General features: G+C 39.8%; 1 protein-coding gene across 3 annotated transcripts in view; it reads left to right on the forward strand.

The window, feature by feature from the left end:
• The window catches only part of LOC107509651 (chondroitin sulfate proteoglycan 4), a 54,507-nt gene that overhangs the window by 23,654 nt on the left and 13,427 nt on the right, over positions 1 to 17,426 (forward strand). For all 3 annotated transcript variants that reach the window (XM_036225850.1, XM_016142349.2, XM_036225849.1), the window contains exons 6-8: positions 2,189 to 2,387; positions 5,852 to 5,983; positions 13,165 to 13,337. In XM_036225850.1, coding sequence (XP_036081743.1) covers positions 2,189 to 2,387; positions 5,852 to 5,983; positions 13,165 to 13,337 — 504 coding nt within the window. The remainder of the gene's footprint in view (positions 1 to 2,188; positions 2,388 to 5,851; positions 5,984 to 13,164; positions 13,338 to 17,426) is intronic.

The following is a 17,426-nucleotide window of genomic DNA, read 5'->3' on the forward strand; positions in this document are numbered from 1 at the left end:
AAGATGTGATGAAGATGGATAACGTAAAGCTAATATTGATATTGAATACTTACTATGTGCTAGGTGAAGTTTGTCTCAAGTACGTTACATATCTTAAATCCCTCATTATATTTAATAATTCTATCATTTCTAGTTTACTGATGATGAGGAAATTAAGGCACAGAGAAATTAAGAAATGTGCCCAAGGTTACATAGCTGAAGTAGCATCTCATGCCTGACGTGAAAATGTTGAATCCTATATACTTTTTCATCTCCCTTTCTCAAATTATGTTTAAATAGTTATTGGTTGGTAAGTATGCATGAGTTAAGTTATTTCATAAACTTCCTGTTCTACTGAGACTCTTAGACCAGAGAGGTTACCTATTAAATGCTTAGGATTGAATTTTCTAAAAAAAAAAAAAAAATGGTAATAAGTGTAGAAGATGATAAGGTTCTAGTCAGAAAGAAAGAATGAAATGAGCTTGGGAATGTGCATGGTGTTTCTGTGGGGAAGACATTAATAAATACAGATAGAAATTTGAAAATTTAGTTAGTGATATAGCTGCCCATTTTTAGTGTTAGTGAATCACCTGGCTGCACAATTGTAGAAATTCAAACAGCCTAATTCCATCAGATATGATTTGATGTCTCAATAAGTATTTTAAACTCAACGTGTTCAAAACTGAGCTCCTGATCTTACTCTCCATGTCCACTCTACTTGCAGCTCTCCTCATTTCAGTTGATGGTAGTTGCTGAAGCCTAAACTATGGAGCCTTTCTCCTTCCACCCCTTACCACATCTAATTTGTCAGACACTCTGTTGGCTTTACCTTCAATACACACCCAGAATTTGACCACTTCTCAACATCTCTACAACTTCTGTCCACTCTCTTCTTTTCTCTACCTCTAGGATTATTTCTTTCACTCCCTAACTGATCTCCTGGCTTCCACCTTTACTCTCCCACAGTCTATTCCTGACACAGAAGCCAGAAGGATTCTAAGACCTAAGTGAAACGAGGTTAATCCTCCCCTGGAGCCTTATGATGATTCCCCACTGCACTCAAGTAAAGCCGAAGTTCTTAAGGTGGCCTTCAAGACCTTGCCGGATGTGCCCTGCTATTGCATAGTGTACTCATCTCCTTTTACGCTTCATCTTACTTATTCTGCTCCCACCACACTGACCTCTTTGCTGCTCCTCATGTAAATGAGACTCATTCCCACCTCAGTGCCTTTCCCTCTACCTGGTTGTTCCTCTGTAGATCTCTACGTGGTTCCTCCTTCACTTCCTTCGATTTTCACCAAATGAGCCTTCTATTTAATATTTTCTCACTCTTGAGCCCTTTATTTTGCTTTATTTAAATTTTTTTCACAGTGCCTGTGACCTTCTATATAATTCATTTCTTTATTATGCTTATTGTTTCTTCTCACATTCCTTTATTTTCTCCTGCTGGAACATGTGTCCCATGAGGACCAGACCCTGTTTTGTTACTAATGTATTGCAAGCATCCAGAACATTGCCTGGAACATAGCAGATGCTCAATAAATAATGAATATTTAATAAGATATTCAGGCAATGTAAATAGATTTTAAAAGTAATTGCATAACAGAGACTATTATTCAGAAACAACTGTAGATGAGATATCAGGACAGCAAACATTGCGAGTCTATAGGAACCGGATAGTTGCTTTTCTGCTAGACAGGAGAGATAAAAGAGAATAAAAAATGTGCAGTACGTGCTGTTCCTTCTGATTTTTAAAAGCTGATGAAATCACTTGTTTCTTAAAGTTACGAATAAAAACCCTTAAATCAACCCTCTGAGGTAGGTTCTGTGATTATCGGAGATTCCATGTAGAGGATGTGCATATATCAGCCACACAGAAGCTGTTTACTAACCATCATTTTTTGTTGCTATTATAGCTCATATAACTGCATATGCACTTTAAATAATTATTTTTGAAAAATAATTATGAATCTTATTTTTTATTGAAACCTCATAAATTAAACAAACACTACAACATGCCCTGCATTTCATCTGGCATTTAATTGTATGTCTGTTTTGAATTAAGAAATCTCATGCTTTAAAATCTCTGGTGAATTACTTTAGTTTTAAATCTTTGTGCAAGAGGCCAGGGTAACATAGCTATCCAGTTTACTAATGTGATGTGGCTGGAATTGGTCCTTGCAAGATCTGTGGTTCTCTTCTTTTTCAGGTGTGGGTGAATTCTGTCACTGAAATTACCAGTAGTGACCTCTGTGCAGAAGACAGGGACTCATCCCCGCAGGACCTTGCCTACTGGGTCACTCCACCCAGCAACGGACATTTGGCTCTCAAGTCCTTTCCTGGCCAGAGTATCCAGAACTTCACCCAGGTTCAAATCAACAATGGCCAGCTAGTGTTTGTGCACACTGGTATGTCATAGAGAAAAACGATGTAAAACTAAAATGAGTTTCAATCAGATGTTAACAAGGTAGTCAAACCTAATAACTTGCTGACTGAAAACCACAAGCCATCTAAAAACTTTTCAGACCCTATAATTTTTTTTAAAAGTGACACATTTTAGTAAAGCTGATAATAGCTAACATCAAAAAACACCTTAACTCACGTGTGGCTCCCTCACATCGTCATGTATGGTCTGCGCTCAAATAGAAGCTTCTCAGCCTTTTCCTGATTGCCCTCTAAAACAGCATCTCTTCTCTTTCAGCCTCCATCCCTCACCATGACCTGACGTTGTAGTAAAGATTGATTTGTTTGTTTGTTTGTTGTCCTTTTTTTCCCCACTGGAGTATAAGCACTATAAGAACAGGATCTTTGTTTTGTTTACTTTTGAATCTTCAGCACCTAGAACAAACAGTCTGGGATGTAGTAGGTGCTTAATAAAAATTTGTTGAAAGAATGAAATAATATTGAATACTTATTATGTGCCAGATAATGTTCTAGATGGTAGGGACACATTAGTGAACAAACCAAATATATTTGTTAAATGAATGAATGAATGATTGAACAAATGAATGAATGACTATAACTATAATTCTAAGAGACCCTGACATTAAAAGCCTTTTTCTTCTTCCTTCTGTTCATCAATAAATCAATAAGCCAAGCAGCCACTATAAATCTGCAGGAGTGCCCAGCCTGGCTTTGTTTCCAGGCTTCCCTTTTCAGTGGCCTGAGAGGGAAAACAGCCCATTCCCAGCCTGTGAGAGGAAATGGGAGGGAGCACGAGCCAGGGACACATGATGGAAAAGCTAAAATCATGTCTTTTCAGCCATTTTTAATTATCTTCTTTGAAAATACACTAAATAGGGATAAAATGTCTTCTAAATCTAAATTAGTAATTTCCTGATTATCTTTACAGTTAATGCAAAGAATCCCCAAATAATCTGAAAATAATTGACTCTGTGGATACTCTCATCTAGTGGTTCCAAACATGTAGTCTGCGGACCTGTGGAGTTAGTGTTATTGCAACGAGATCCTAAATCTACACGCATATGTCAAAGCACTGTTTCTAGACTGAGTGATTTTTTCCCCACATATATGTGTTCTCATTTTTTAAATGTGTCCACATGTGCTTATTAATAAAATACAATTCATTTAAAGAAGCACTAAGTTGATAGGAGGTTTCTGCCAATTATATTTGGTTCTTATTAGTAGATAGCAAAAATCCAAGTGTTAGATGAGAGCTAGAAAAAGTTTTATTTTTATAAAAGGATTATCATATTTTCAAAATGGAGAGAACTGCTCTAGAGACTTGCATGAGGGAAGTTTTGGATTTCTAAAACTATACAATTTGCAATGGAAAGAAATTACCAACCCTCTGGCACATGCTGGCCACCGCAGGAGGTGCAGTCACTGGCTCCATTTCGTTTGATCTGCAAAAGTCCTCAGAGCCATCAGGAGTCCTGACCCCATTTTCGAGACAAAGAAACTGAGACTCGGAAAGATGTAAGTTGGTCTGACCCTGAAGCTGGACTTTCTCCACTAGCTGCCACTCACCGAAGGGCAGAGTAGATTGAAGAAGTGGTTACTATTTGCTGTGAAGGTTTCAAATAAAAATTAGCTCTCTGGATTAATTTGTCAACTGTCAGGTCAATATTCACTCTTGGCAAGTAGAGGGAATAATTTCGTCTAAAAAAGCATGAAGGAGAGTTAAAGGCAAGGTCTTTGAGAGCCAATCCATCACATTTTCTAAATGGACTTGGAGGCAATAATAGCTCTGAAAGTGGCTGGAGCCCAGCTGCAGATCAATCTGTTGCTGAAACCAGCTGGTTCTCCCTGCTACGTCTGTCCATCATCAGCCACAAACAAAAGGCTTGGGTTTAATTAGTCTCTCTTAGCATGTTATACTTGCAAAGTGCTCTGCCATTAATCAAATTATATTCCACATAACAACCTAAGTAGGTTGACAAAGCCAAGATGCGAGAGGCTAAGCGATTTCAGGTTGCCCTTCTGAAAGCACTGTCAGGAAAATCTGAGGTCATACAATAGAAAATCCACAGGTCACCCCTACATTCATGTCATCCTTCTTTCCTCTCTTTGGTCACAAATTAGTATGATAGTTAGGGTATACTCAGCATGCCATTCCAGTGTTTGTTTTGATATAATTCCTTTTGATTCCATTTCCATTTTATTTCGGATTCATGAAATGTTCAAAGTGCCTAATGGCAGAAAACATTCTCTCCCTAATTTCATGATAAATTAAATACAATTTTCCAAGTACTATTTCTAGTAAACACAAGTAAGCAAACGAACAAACAAATTTGGTTGTGGGCTCTTCTGCAAAATTAGGTAGACTCAGAATTCTTTTTCTCTTTCTTTTTAAATGATGATTCGAGTATATTGGGAAATTTTTTATAAGACTCTAACCTTTTTTTTGTGAGGAATCAGAACTCTCAGGGTTTGCTTAGATAACAGAGACTTGAGAGTCTGTTAAGCCATTGGCCACCCCTTTATTAAATCATGTTATTAAGGAAGTACTGTATGTAATTGCAGAGTCTGGCTATGCCTTCTTTGTTCCTTGCCACACGTCCCTGAGGGCAACAAAGAGGACATTTCTACCCATTACATGATGCAAAGATCTGTGGGCCTCCAGATTTACTGCTGAATGAACATTTTCAAAGGGTGACGGGAATGTGAACATCAGGCTCTCTGCATTGCGATCTGGCCCGGTGCTTTGTGAGTCAGATTGGTAAAGCACTCCGGGGAACTGGATCGATAGGGGGCCTGTCTCAGTGTCTGTTTCGCACATAAGTTAATTTATACCTTTAGTGATATCACTAATGCCTTGACAGAAGTGTGGGAGTAGAATTCTCTTCTTGCAGGAATTTAACAAAAGTGGGCCTGGATCTTTCACCACTCTCTTTCTCTTCTTAGCAGCAAGCAGCTAGTTTGAGATAGAATATCTCAAATTAGAATTATTTGCGGGAGGGGCTGTGTTATTTACGTCCCCCTAGTTTTGATTTTCAGTATTATTAAGTGTGACCGATATTTCAGAAACTGCTGGTGTGTGTGTGTGTGTGCGTGCGTGCGTGTGTGTGTGTGTCCTGTGCATACATTACTTTTACTGGTAATTGATTCCAAATAATAAAATGTAGATAATGAATATGTTTTAAATTTTTTAAAAATTTCTTGGAAGTACCATCTTTGCTTTCCTTTATTATGTCATGGGGGAGGGAGAAGTGGAGATATGCATTTTGGATCTTTATCATTCTTTCAACTGCGTGTTTTGACAATATTTGTGTGAACTCAGTGGCTGTGTTAACACACTTTCTAATTATAGGGGTTGTTTTGCAAGGGAATTAAGTAGGAGAGAAGACTAAAGTGGGCAACTTTTGCAGAACAACCAAATTGACTAGAATGTAATTTCTTTTTTTTGAAGGAGCCATGTCAGGAGGCTTTAATTTTCAGGTTACTGATGGTTTAAACTCTGCACCACCACAAATTTTTACCATCACAGCTCGAGCTCTCATCATTAGCTTAGAAGTAAACAGAGGACTGAGCATCTTTCCAGGTAAGATTTTAACTTGATTAAATGTTTGAGTTTAAGTGTTTTTTGATTTATTTAGAAAGTTCTACCTGCATGGCATAGAGTGTTATCTTTGAACACAGAGTGATACCAACAACAGTTATAATGTCCCAGAAAGAGTTCTTTCTTTGCAGAGATTTAGCAAAAGCAAGGCCGGCTCTCTCTGCCCCGTCTCTGCCCCTCTCATTTCTCAGAACAGGGCACATTGGTAAAGAACAATGTGGGAGGAGCCACTAAAACTACAATCTTTATGGCTTATGCGCACTTTTTTGTGTCTCTCTCCTTGGATCCTTAAAGAAGCAAGGAGAGCCAGGCTCTGCAGTGATCCTCTGGATCTTGGGGTTTTCTTTTTCTGAATATAAAAATCCTGTGTGTCAGGGGACTGCAGGGAAATTTACTGGGTGCTTGCTTCAGGGCCCTGCAGCCTTCAGACTGCTATTTGCCAATAATCTCAGCCAGGATGAGGTGGAAAGATCTAAGTAAGTCGTAGTGGATAACAGCTTAGAAAGTTTAGAGTTTCTGGTGCCTGTTTTATGGAATCTTAATTTAGCAAGGAAAATATACTAAAGTGGCCCAAATTACCTTGTCACCTTTGTGGAACTATATAAAATATATAGTCTTCATAGCCTTCTGTTTAATATTTGGACACGAGTACCAAGTAATAGACTCCTTTCCCTTCCCAGCATGCCCTGCACCTGTCCCAGCCTGACCTTTCCATGTCTGAGACTCTTCCATGGGAATCTGCTCTTTATCCTCAAATCTCAAAGCAAGCTGCCCGTAGCACATTAACTATCATTGTTGGTTTCTGTGTCTCCCTCTATCCCCAGACTGTGACTTGTTTCAGCTCCAGCTCCTTGCCAATTAGAAGGAAGATAGATTAGACTCCTGAATTTGATAAAATTTCATCTTGGGTGGGTGCGGAAATGAGAACTGTAGAGTCACAGATTTTAGAGTTTAGAATGGACTTTATGGGTCACCTTGTCCAGTTGTTCTTGGTGTTTTAAATATCCTGGTATCCCCAAGAAGCATTGGCCCACTCTGGTCGGAGTGTGGTTCTCATGACCACATCTCTGTGTCCTCTCTCTAGAGACCCAGGTGAGCCTTGCTCAGACCTTTTTTCTGCAGCAGCCACCTGAGGATGTTGGCCCTGCCACTGTGTAAAGCTACAGGGGGTGATGATGATACCTCAGGCTTCTTCTTTTCTCAGGACCTCCAGCAACTATGGTCCTGCTGGGAGCAAGCCCTAAGTGACCTCTGCCTCCCTCATCTGTCAGCCAGCCCCATAGCTGAGAGAGAGGGAGGCATGCTGTGTCCTGCCTCTGGGTATGACTGTAGGTAGCCGCTATCTGCTACTCTACTGCTGCTCTAGTCAGACTCAAGTTGACCTATATGTTCTGAAATATCAGGGAATATCTATTCCTTTTTACTTTTTTGTAGAATTATAGATTTTTATAGAATTATAATAGGAGAAAATCTATATATAGATCTATATATACAGATCCTACTATAGAATGGATATTCAAATGCTGTTGATACCTGTGTTTTTGTATTGCTTTATATTGTTTATCTACTGAGTTGTTATAAGGATATAAATGAAATAATGTATATAAGAACAAGTTTTGATCATCCCCGTTTGGCAAATAAAAAACATTGAGGCTTGAGAAGTCTTGAAGTCATGTGTAACTAATAGGAGCCGTAAGCCCCGAAACCGAGTGAGTACCAACTCCAACCCCAAATCCTGTGCTTAGCTCGCAGCACCTCCTCTCCTTTCCATGTGCCCACATTCCAGACCATCTCTATTTTAGAATGTCAGTTCTCTGAGAACAGGACCATCATGGCGGCTTATTTTGTCTCCTTCTTGATGTTAACGATGCATCAAAGTACACAACCAGGAAAATTTGCATAACCAACAGCAACAATTATGTAGAAATTTTGTGTGTTTTGCCTTCTTGGATTAGAGAAATATTTCAACCCAGCATTAGTCAATATTTTATTTTTATTCACATTTATCCCATATCAGTTGGACCTCCTCTGCCAGCGCAGCTGACTTCGGCCATGCTGTTTTGCCTCAGTCTTAAAATATGGCCCTGGCTTGAGACTTTTAAGAATTTGTAGAGTGAGCCGAAATAATCATAACACTACTTAGTGGGTAAATGTTTTAAGGTTAACCATAGCTTCCATGTCCTGCTAAATTTGTTAGTACTTAGGTATTTTAAAGTAGGAAGGACTATAGTTCTAAATGAACTCTTTGTGTGTGAACTAAGAAAAAAAATCTATTCAATGTGTATTTTCACTTTGTTATTTTATATTTATGTATACATAAATACACACAGACACAAATATGCATGTTTTTTTTTCTGCAAAATTTGTTCCCCAGAAAGGAGTTTTATAACTATTTGTTCACCTTGAATGCTACTTTGCATGTGTTTATTTATTTTTAGTGGTGGCATACTGGAACATGCTGTGGCCTCAGGATCTAGTTTTTCTACATATGCAAATTGTACTTGGCAGAGGGTGTTGAGGAGAGGAGTTGACCTTGAGACTTTTGTCAAACTGGTTTAGAATATCAGCTTACATAGACCCAGAGTTAAGTAGCCCATCAGTGAAAGGTATTCATAGCAAACTGTGTGACTTCAATACCCTTGGGGTTTGGCCATAATATGGAGGGAATCACATCTCACCGAGGGGCCATCTGTCCTCTGTGGTAGGAACTGAGGGAGAGAAGAAAGCAGAAGGAAATCACAGCGTATTGCTAAATGGTTTAAAACAGATCTTTAAAACCTTTTAGTCGGCTGGTCTTGAAACACTGAATTGAATATCGTAAGACTTAGTGGGAGATAACCGAGAACTAGAAGAAAATATTGTCAATCTGCAAGGAAATAATTAAAGCTTACTAATTGTGGAAATGAGAGACTTACACTCAAGAGTGTAGTAATCTTGCAAAGTTTGTGGTGAGTGGTACAGATTAGGTGGGTTACATGCACTCAGGGGATGGAAATTTCCCATAGATTACAATGGTCAGAGAGAGCTTATGGACCAGACAGGCCTTGAGCTGCCTCTGCAGAATGAGTAGCGTTTCGATGGGTGGCAATGAAGAGAGGTGAGCACAACAGAGAGGACAGCCTGACTGCAGAAATGAAGACCAGGAAAGAGAGGTGTGCTTGGGAGGTGGAGAAGAGAATTGTTGGGATTTGTCGAACGAGTCATTACGTTATTTCTTAACTCAAATATCATTTCAGTCCTGAGCTCCATGTAGTATGGTATAGGCAATATAGTGTCAACTTTAAAAGCACTCACTTTGGAGCCAGTAAGATGTACATTTATTTGACCATTAGGCAACTTGCTTAACCTCGCCAAACCTTATCATCCCTTCTTAGAGGTGCTGAAACAAATATATACTTCTTAGGATTATCATGATGTCTAAAAGGAGGGGAAGGGACTCTGTCTTTGCTATTTCCTGGTGTTGTCTTCACTCTTTATTGTAGGACTTGTCACATATGAGTCACTTGATAGTATTGCAGAAATGTATATGGTTTCTTAGCTCGGTGACCATGAAACTCTTGCTGTTACGGTGGTTTTTGTTTTTCACAAAACAAACACAATAAGATAGATACAAGTATGTTTGGAATATGTTGTATTTAAAAGTTGGATAAAACAGATTTCTTTACTCCAAGACTTAGATTCTTTAACATGCTGATTTACTTTTCAAATCTTCAAGAGGTGGATATGGAGTGAGGGCTTTTCCACCAGATAAGTTTACAGATAAGGTTATAGAGCCCTTTTATTATTGCACCCCTTGTAGGACAGTTGGTCTATGGAATGTGATTTAGGTGGGACCTTAGAGAAATCCTTCCCAAGTTAAGTGCCTGGAGCTCATTAATGAAAATACCAACAGCTTGGATGAAATGAGGTGAGTAGGGGAAAATGATGTTTGGCTTTTGGTGAATTGGGCTTTGTAATAAAAGATGCTCATCAGGCAGTTGTAAAATGGAGCAAGCTAATCTTGCTGACTGAGCATCCCCAGGGTGACTGCTGAATAGGAATTAAATCCTAGATACCGGACAAGGGAATGAGGGATTGATGTACCCTGGCTGACTGAAAAGAAATCCTGGAACATCGCTTGTGAGTCCTCTGTCCCAAGAGGCTAAGATATGCTGGTTTAAAAAAAAAAAAAAAAAAAAGTCCCCCTACCTGCCAAAGATAACCTGAAGTGAAGGAATAAGTGTAAAGCTAAGGTCCTTTATAAGAAGGAAACAATTAAGAAGGCACAGTGGGGAAAAGTTACAAAGAAAAACTGAACATGAAGAAATTGGATGTTGGGATGCTCAGAAACTGCACATATGAGACATAATCTACCTGACAAGAAGTGGGGCCCACCTTGGCCTCAGTTATGCTTTATGTAACACTGACTAAGAGTACAGAATACTCTCTCTTGGCCTCCCCAGGGTGACCTCTGATTCTAGACCTTCAGCTCCAGAAACTATAAGGTGGCAAATGATTGCAAAAATTCCAGCAGCAAAATATAAGAAAATGTGGGAGGCAGTTATAAATAAGCCTCACATTAGTGTTTTTGTATAACAACCAAAGTTGTGCCCAGGTGATCCTGAACCTGGACAGAATTGTGTTCCTGAGGCTGACATTCCCAAGTACTCATACCTCACCCCTAGGTGCCCAACACTCAGTGCCTGCCACAGGGACACAGGTATTTACTTTATTTTATTTTATTTTATTTTATATTTTATTTTATTTTATTATTTTTTTAGCTTTATTGAGGTATAATTAACAAATAAAATCATCAAATAAAAAAATATTTAAAATGTACAATGTGATGATTATGACTTGATATATGGCTACATTGTGAAAGGATTCCGCCATATTGAGTTAACATATCCATTACTTCATATTTATTCTCTCTTTCTCTTTTTGTGAGAACATCTAAGTTCTGCTCTTTTAGCAAGTTTCAAGTACACAATATAGTCCTATCAACTACAGTCACCATGTTTTACATTAGATTCTCAGACCGTATTCATCTTATAACCAAAAGTTTGTACCTGTTTACCAACCTCTCCCTATTTCCCTTACCCACTCCCCCGCCTTAGTCCCTGGCAACGACCACTTTTCTACTCTGATTCTATGAGTTTCACCTTTTTTTAAGATTCCGTAGAGCCTATTTCACCTAGCATAATGCCTTCCAGGTTCATCTATGCTGTTTCAAGTGACAAGATTTCCTTCTTTTTAATGGCTTAATAGTTTTTCATTATATTATATACCACATTATCTTGATCCATTCATTCATTGACAGGCACTTAAGTTGTTTCCACATGTTGGCTATCATGAATAATGCTGCAGTGAATGTGAGAGTACAATTTTCTCTTCAAAACACTGATTTCATTTCCTTTGGATATGTACCCAGGAGTGGGATTTCTGGACCATACGGTAGTTCTATTTTTAATTTCTTTAGGAACTTCTATACTGTTTTCCACAGTGGTCGTACGAGTTTACATTCCCACCAGCAGTGCACAGGGTTCCCTTTTCTCCACATCCTCACCGGCATTTGTTCTCGCTTGCTTTTTGGTGATGGACGTCCTAAGAGGTGTGAGGCGACATCCCATTGTGGTTTGGATTTGCATTTCTCTGATGATTATTGACACTGACCATCTTTTCATCTACCTGTTGGTCATTTGTATGTTCTCTCTGGAGAAATATCTATTTAGGCCCTTTGCCCATTTTTAAATTGAATTGTGTGATTCTGTGTATACTTTGGATACCAACCCCTTATCAAATTATCAAATGTGATTTACAGATATTTTCTCCCATTCCATAGGCTGCCTTTTCATTTATTGATGATTTTCTTCACTGAGCAGAAGCTTTTCAGTTTGACGTGGTACCACTTGTTTAGTCTCTCTTTTGTTGTCAGGCATTTGAAATAGAGCCTCCAAACTGAGGATGCAGAACAATACTTGTGCAGATGGAAATCTTCCTGACCCAAGACTAGCTTCCCCTTGTATTAGCTTTAGTTGAGGTCCTGCTTTTAAGCACCTAATGTAGATTAAACACTACAATTGGTGGCCCTCACTCTCTAAGGATACCATGGCTGAGTAAGGAAAGCAAAGTGGATGTCATTCAGAAGGCTTATTGGGTGGTTTATTAATTTCATAACAATTTATAAAGTGCCTGGTCTAAAGGCTACCCTTGCAAGGACTAATGCTGAAGCCCTTTAGCAAGGACTGAAACAGAAGAGAGAAGATTCTGGGCCAGGTTGGCTGTGTGAACCTCTTCCTCACCTGTCACCCTACGAGGATGGGGATATTACCTAAATTAATGCCAAGAAACTGGATATGAACTCCTACCCTGTGCTCCTTCAGTTGTGGTCCATAGAACTTCTGGTCTATGAACTCATAAGAACAGAAAGTGAGAGGAAGTGTTTAGACATTTTTATAGCAATTTGATATTGCCATGACATTTTATTGTATTTTATAAAATTATTGGTTCACCATGGATTAGGAGGGAAAACGCTGATCCTTCGCCACAGAGCATTTGAGCAGCACCGCTCTAACTTGAATGTTTCCAAGTCTTTCTGGCCTTTGGTTTCCAAGGAGGTCACATCAGCACACAAATCCAGGTGTCACTGATTCTTCTCCATTTAGCATTCACATGAGACCTTTCCTTCCCACAATTCTGTGCAACCTGCCTGTCTGGGGTCCTCTGGAGATGTCTCATGTTGTTGGTTTAGGAGCCAACCTCTCCCCAACAGGTGTCTTCAGATACACACTGCATCGAGTACCTGCAGTCACCACCAGTCTAGGACACCTCTATTCTCGCAGGGGAGGACACTGACTGTCTCCTGTACTCTCAGTGCACACAGTCTGCTTCCCCTTCCTGTGCCCAAAGCCCAGCTGGGTGCTACACACACTGATGCTGCCTTCCTCCTCTAGGGATCAGTTAGACACACAGGCCTGGTGGGGGATGTGGAGCCCATCTCATCTGGCTTCAGTAGCAACTCACACCCATAAAGAGCCCCTCACAGCCCAATTACAAGCTAGAGCTAACCGGTAGCCCCACATGTAACCATGTGTTTCCCTGAGTTTCCATGGGTGTATAAAGATCATTTGGCGAATCAGCAGCCTTCATATATTTTATACTTACACGTTTTAATCTTCACTTAGGTTCCACGAAGCCCCTTTCCTCTCGTGACCTGAGAGCTGTGACCAATGACGAGGACAGTACAGGAAACAGAACTATAACTTTTATGGTTGTAAGTTCCCCTAGACTTGGGAAGCTGATGCGAGTAAATCCTGACAACAGCACCGAGGATGTTTCCGTGTTTACACAGGATCTGGTGAGTCCTGACGTCTGTCCGCACAGCTGGGCGGTGCTGAGTGTCTACAGGGCAGCCCTCGTTCATCTCCACCCTGTTAAGCTAAGCAGACGTGCTTTTTTCCCCAGGCAATTATTCATTTCACTGTGCTGGTTGTAAAACTGGACATTGTAGCGAGCACACATGAGACGCTATTGTCAGAAAACGTTAAGCAAATTCGAACTCTGTGTCTAATAAATAAGAAGTGATCTTTTTATCACTAAAGGCTGATTTAAAAGATAATCGAAAGCATAGTTGCAGGAGTAAATCTATGGGATATGTCAGTGTACATTTATATTTAAGATGTAGTATTATATACATTATTTCATATATTATAGTTAGATGTGTGTATATAAACGTGCGTGCATTTAATCTGTATCCAGAAGCATCTGTTTTAAACTTTGCTGTACTGAACCACCACCACCACCCACATATGTTTATATTTAAATGGATAAGCCTTCAAACCTTTTTATTTATATTTTTTATCTTTTACATCCCAGGAATCTGACTGACTGGACGCATTCGCTTATATGTGATTTCATTTTCTAAATGTCTACATTTTCAAATGGTCTCCTTAAATATAACTATTTCTCATTTGTCATCCAACCTTCTTCTTTCATTCTCGAACAGCGTGGACAAGGATCTGACAGTTGATTTGGCTATTGGTTTACATGACTAAGGAGTTAAAATCCAAAGCCAGATTTAGAGGAAATAGCAAGTGCCTGTCTTTAACCTTTGAGTCGTTTCTCTTCACGATGATGTGGAAGAATTACATTTGACTTTTGCTTTGCCTTTGTCGGGGGAGCATTTAAAAGGACAGATCATGAGGCTAGCAGAAGCTCTGGATGTGACTCTGAAAAGATGAAGTACAAATTCTGTAGTTCACAGATGCACTCTGGATGAAGAACAAAAGGTTTAGGATGAAAACTAAGCATTCTGTGGGGAGCTTAATGTGCCCAAAGGATCAGTTTACATTTTGAACACTGACAAGAATGATATTAGTCACATAAAGGTGCCTTGGCTCTAGCCCTAGTTTTTTAAAAAAAGAAATTGATGATGATGATTTAAAGCATTAGTTTCCACTACTTTTTTTGCAAATATGTAATATTTTAGATTAATATGCTCTATATAGGTCTTAGTGGATATGGTAGCTGGGATCCACCAGATTATGCTGCAGTAACAAACTCCCAAATCTCAGTGCTTAAAATAACAAATTTATTTCTCACTCGTATTGTATATGGGCTGTGGGTTGGCTGTGGGTGTCTCCTTTATTCCACGGTCCAAGTTGAAGGAGCAGCCTCTCTTGTGGTCATTGCTGCATTTGTAGCAGAGGGAAAAACAGTGATGGTGGAACCATGTGATGACTCTTAAAGTTTGTGCTCCGAAGTGCTGTGTATCACTTGCGCTCACATCTCATTGACTTAAGAAGGTCACATGAGCAAGCCTGAAGTCAATGGGGTGGAGGAGAATCGTTTCACGGGGAGGAGGCCCTGAATAATCCGAACAGCAGAACAATCTGCCACAGTGGGCTAATCTGGAAGCTGTTTATAAATACATTTGGAGTACATTTTCCTATGAAAACAAACCACCTTTAGAATATAACACATTTGTAAACAGGAATTAAAACTCCAAGCTAGTTTTAAATCCCTAGAGTGAGAGGCAAAGTCTTGATTGATTAAAATCCAATTATTTTGGTTTTATTTTTATTATTCCTTCTACTTTAAGAACCCAAAAGGCAAGTATGAAAAAAATGTTTTAATTAACCAAAACACTAGTTTGTAAAGATCTATGCACCCTTATGTTCACAGCAGTGCTATTCACGATAGCCAAGATATGGAAGCAACCTAAGTGCCTATCAATAGATGATTGGATAAAGAAGTTATATATACATATATACGATGGAATATTACTCAGCTATTTAAAAAAAAATGAAATCTTACGATTTGCAACAACATGAATGGACCTAGAGAATATTATCCTGAGTGAAATAAGTCAGACAAAGAAAGACAAATACCGTATGATTTCACTTGTTTATGGAATCTAAGGAACAAAATAATAATAATAAAAAAAAAAACTAAAGGAAAACGGACTCAGGTATACAGAGAACAAATTGGTGATTGCCAGAGGGGAGAGGGATTAGGGGCAGGGTGAAAAAGGCAAAAGGGTGAAGAAGTACAAATTAGTAGTTACTGAACAGTCATGGGGACTTAGAATACAGCATAGGGTTAAAAAGAAAAAAAAAGTGTATTAACAATGGGACGTTAACAATGGTAGATGTTAGGTGGGGCAGGCGACATGTGACCCTGCGCTGCGGACTGTAAGGGGCCTGGACAGAGTGTCTGGGAAGAGGGGCCTTTGAATCTAGCGTTGGTCCTCGTGGGGACAAGGGCAGGCTCCAGTGTGAAAGCACAACCTGGGCAGTGCCACAGCCACAAGTCAGGCGTGGTGGGAGAGGAATTTCCCTCTCCTTTTCAACGGGACCAGGTGTACCACACACAGCCCTTTCCTCTGCAAAGCATGCACCCACCGTGCCGGGGCCTGGCCCCGTGCTTTGACTCAGAGGACAAAGGAGAGTTCTTTTTATAGTACACAAGGTTTCAGACTGTGCCTCAGGCTTTTTATGTGAATGTGGCGATTCCTGTCTTCGTACAGCAGCTTCAATGATATATTCAGAGTCTAGAAATTCAGTTCAGCAGCCCACATTCTCTGTCTCTCTGCAAGTGTGGAGAGAGCACGTAATATAGAAATCGGGTTTCTTGATACTGCTAACCAGTCACGGCTGAAAACAGTCCCACAACTTCCTACAGTCAGAAGATTTGGATTAACTCTGTGAGTTAGGGCAAATTACAAATCTTTTAAAGCTCAGTTTCCTCATCTGCATAACGTAAAAAGTAATGGTAATAATGAAACCATTTTGAACATTCAGCATGTCCCCAGCACTGTTCTAAGCTTTCTTCTGTATTATTCATTGTCTCACTTTATAAGTTTGGATCCTAAAGCATAGGGTGGCTAAGCAACCTGCCCACAGTTACGCAGCTCAGAAGGGGCAGAGCCTGGATTTGAACTCAGGGCTTTGACTCTAGGTCATGCTCCTATCCTCTAGGCTGTACTTTCCTCTTAGAGTTTGTAATGGATTAATACAGATAAAGAATGCAAAAGTGCTTAGCACACTGCCCCTTTTGTAGCAGACAATAAATGGCAGCTAAGGCTGCTGTTATTACCTTTCTGTTTTTGGAAATGTGAGACGTTCTTTTCCTCTCATTGTGGCCAAAAGACTAGTTTTATAAGGGCAGAGAATTTTCTGGGACACTGGAACTGGCTTCTGTGTTTACCCTGAAGTGCTATAGTGATTAAATGCGTGGAAATGAGGTCATTAGAGGAGAATGAGATTTGCTTCACCTTATAACCCACTTACTGTTTCCCTCTGGGGGAGAGTGCCTGGTGTTCTGGAAAACATTTCCCTGAGCGATGATGCCAAGTGGGGGCTGAGGAAGATGTCAGGGGGCCTCATGCCTGGATGGAGCACTTTATCCTTGGGCAGAGCACTGGCTGGAGGCAGAATGGGGGGGGAGTGGGGGTTGGGGGAGTAAGTCAGAGCAAAAAGGACCCTGGTGGAAGTGTCCCTCCCCGATCAGCTGAGAGCTACCTTAGTGAACTGGAGGTGTTTTTACAGGATAGGTTGTGCTAAATTTCTATGAATAAATGTCATTGAAATGTCCTGTCTCTCCTTCCGCTTCAGTAGCAATAATGTGGGTAGAGGAGGGGGTAGGCAGAGAAAACTCTGCAAGGATATGAACCAAAGTACTAACTCTGGCGCTTTCCAGTGTGCATGTTTTTCTGAGTATAAAAATAACACATGGTTATTGTAAAATAATATTAGAAAACATAAAGCATTAAGTTTACATTGAGTAGGAGAGAAGGGCATCATCAATGAATTCAGTACGGTTGGTGTTAACCTAAAGGCACTCCAATTGTGTTCAAAAATGCACATTTTTGTTTGTGACCTAGGAAGAGAAAGGTATTTATTATTCATCTTCCTGACTTTCCCTTTTCCAGATCCTGTCTCCTTTT

Source organism: Rousettus aegyptiacus, unplaced genomic scaffold (genome assembly GCF_014176215.1).
Source record: "Rousettus aegyptiacus isolate mRouAeg1 unplaced genomic scaffold, mRouAeg1.p scaffold_m13_p_8, whole genome shotgun sequence".
NCBI classification, from domain to species: Eukaryota; Metazoa; Chordata; class Mammalia; order Chiroptera; family Pteropodidae; genus Rousettus; species Rousettus aegyptiacus.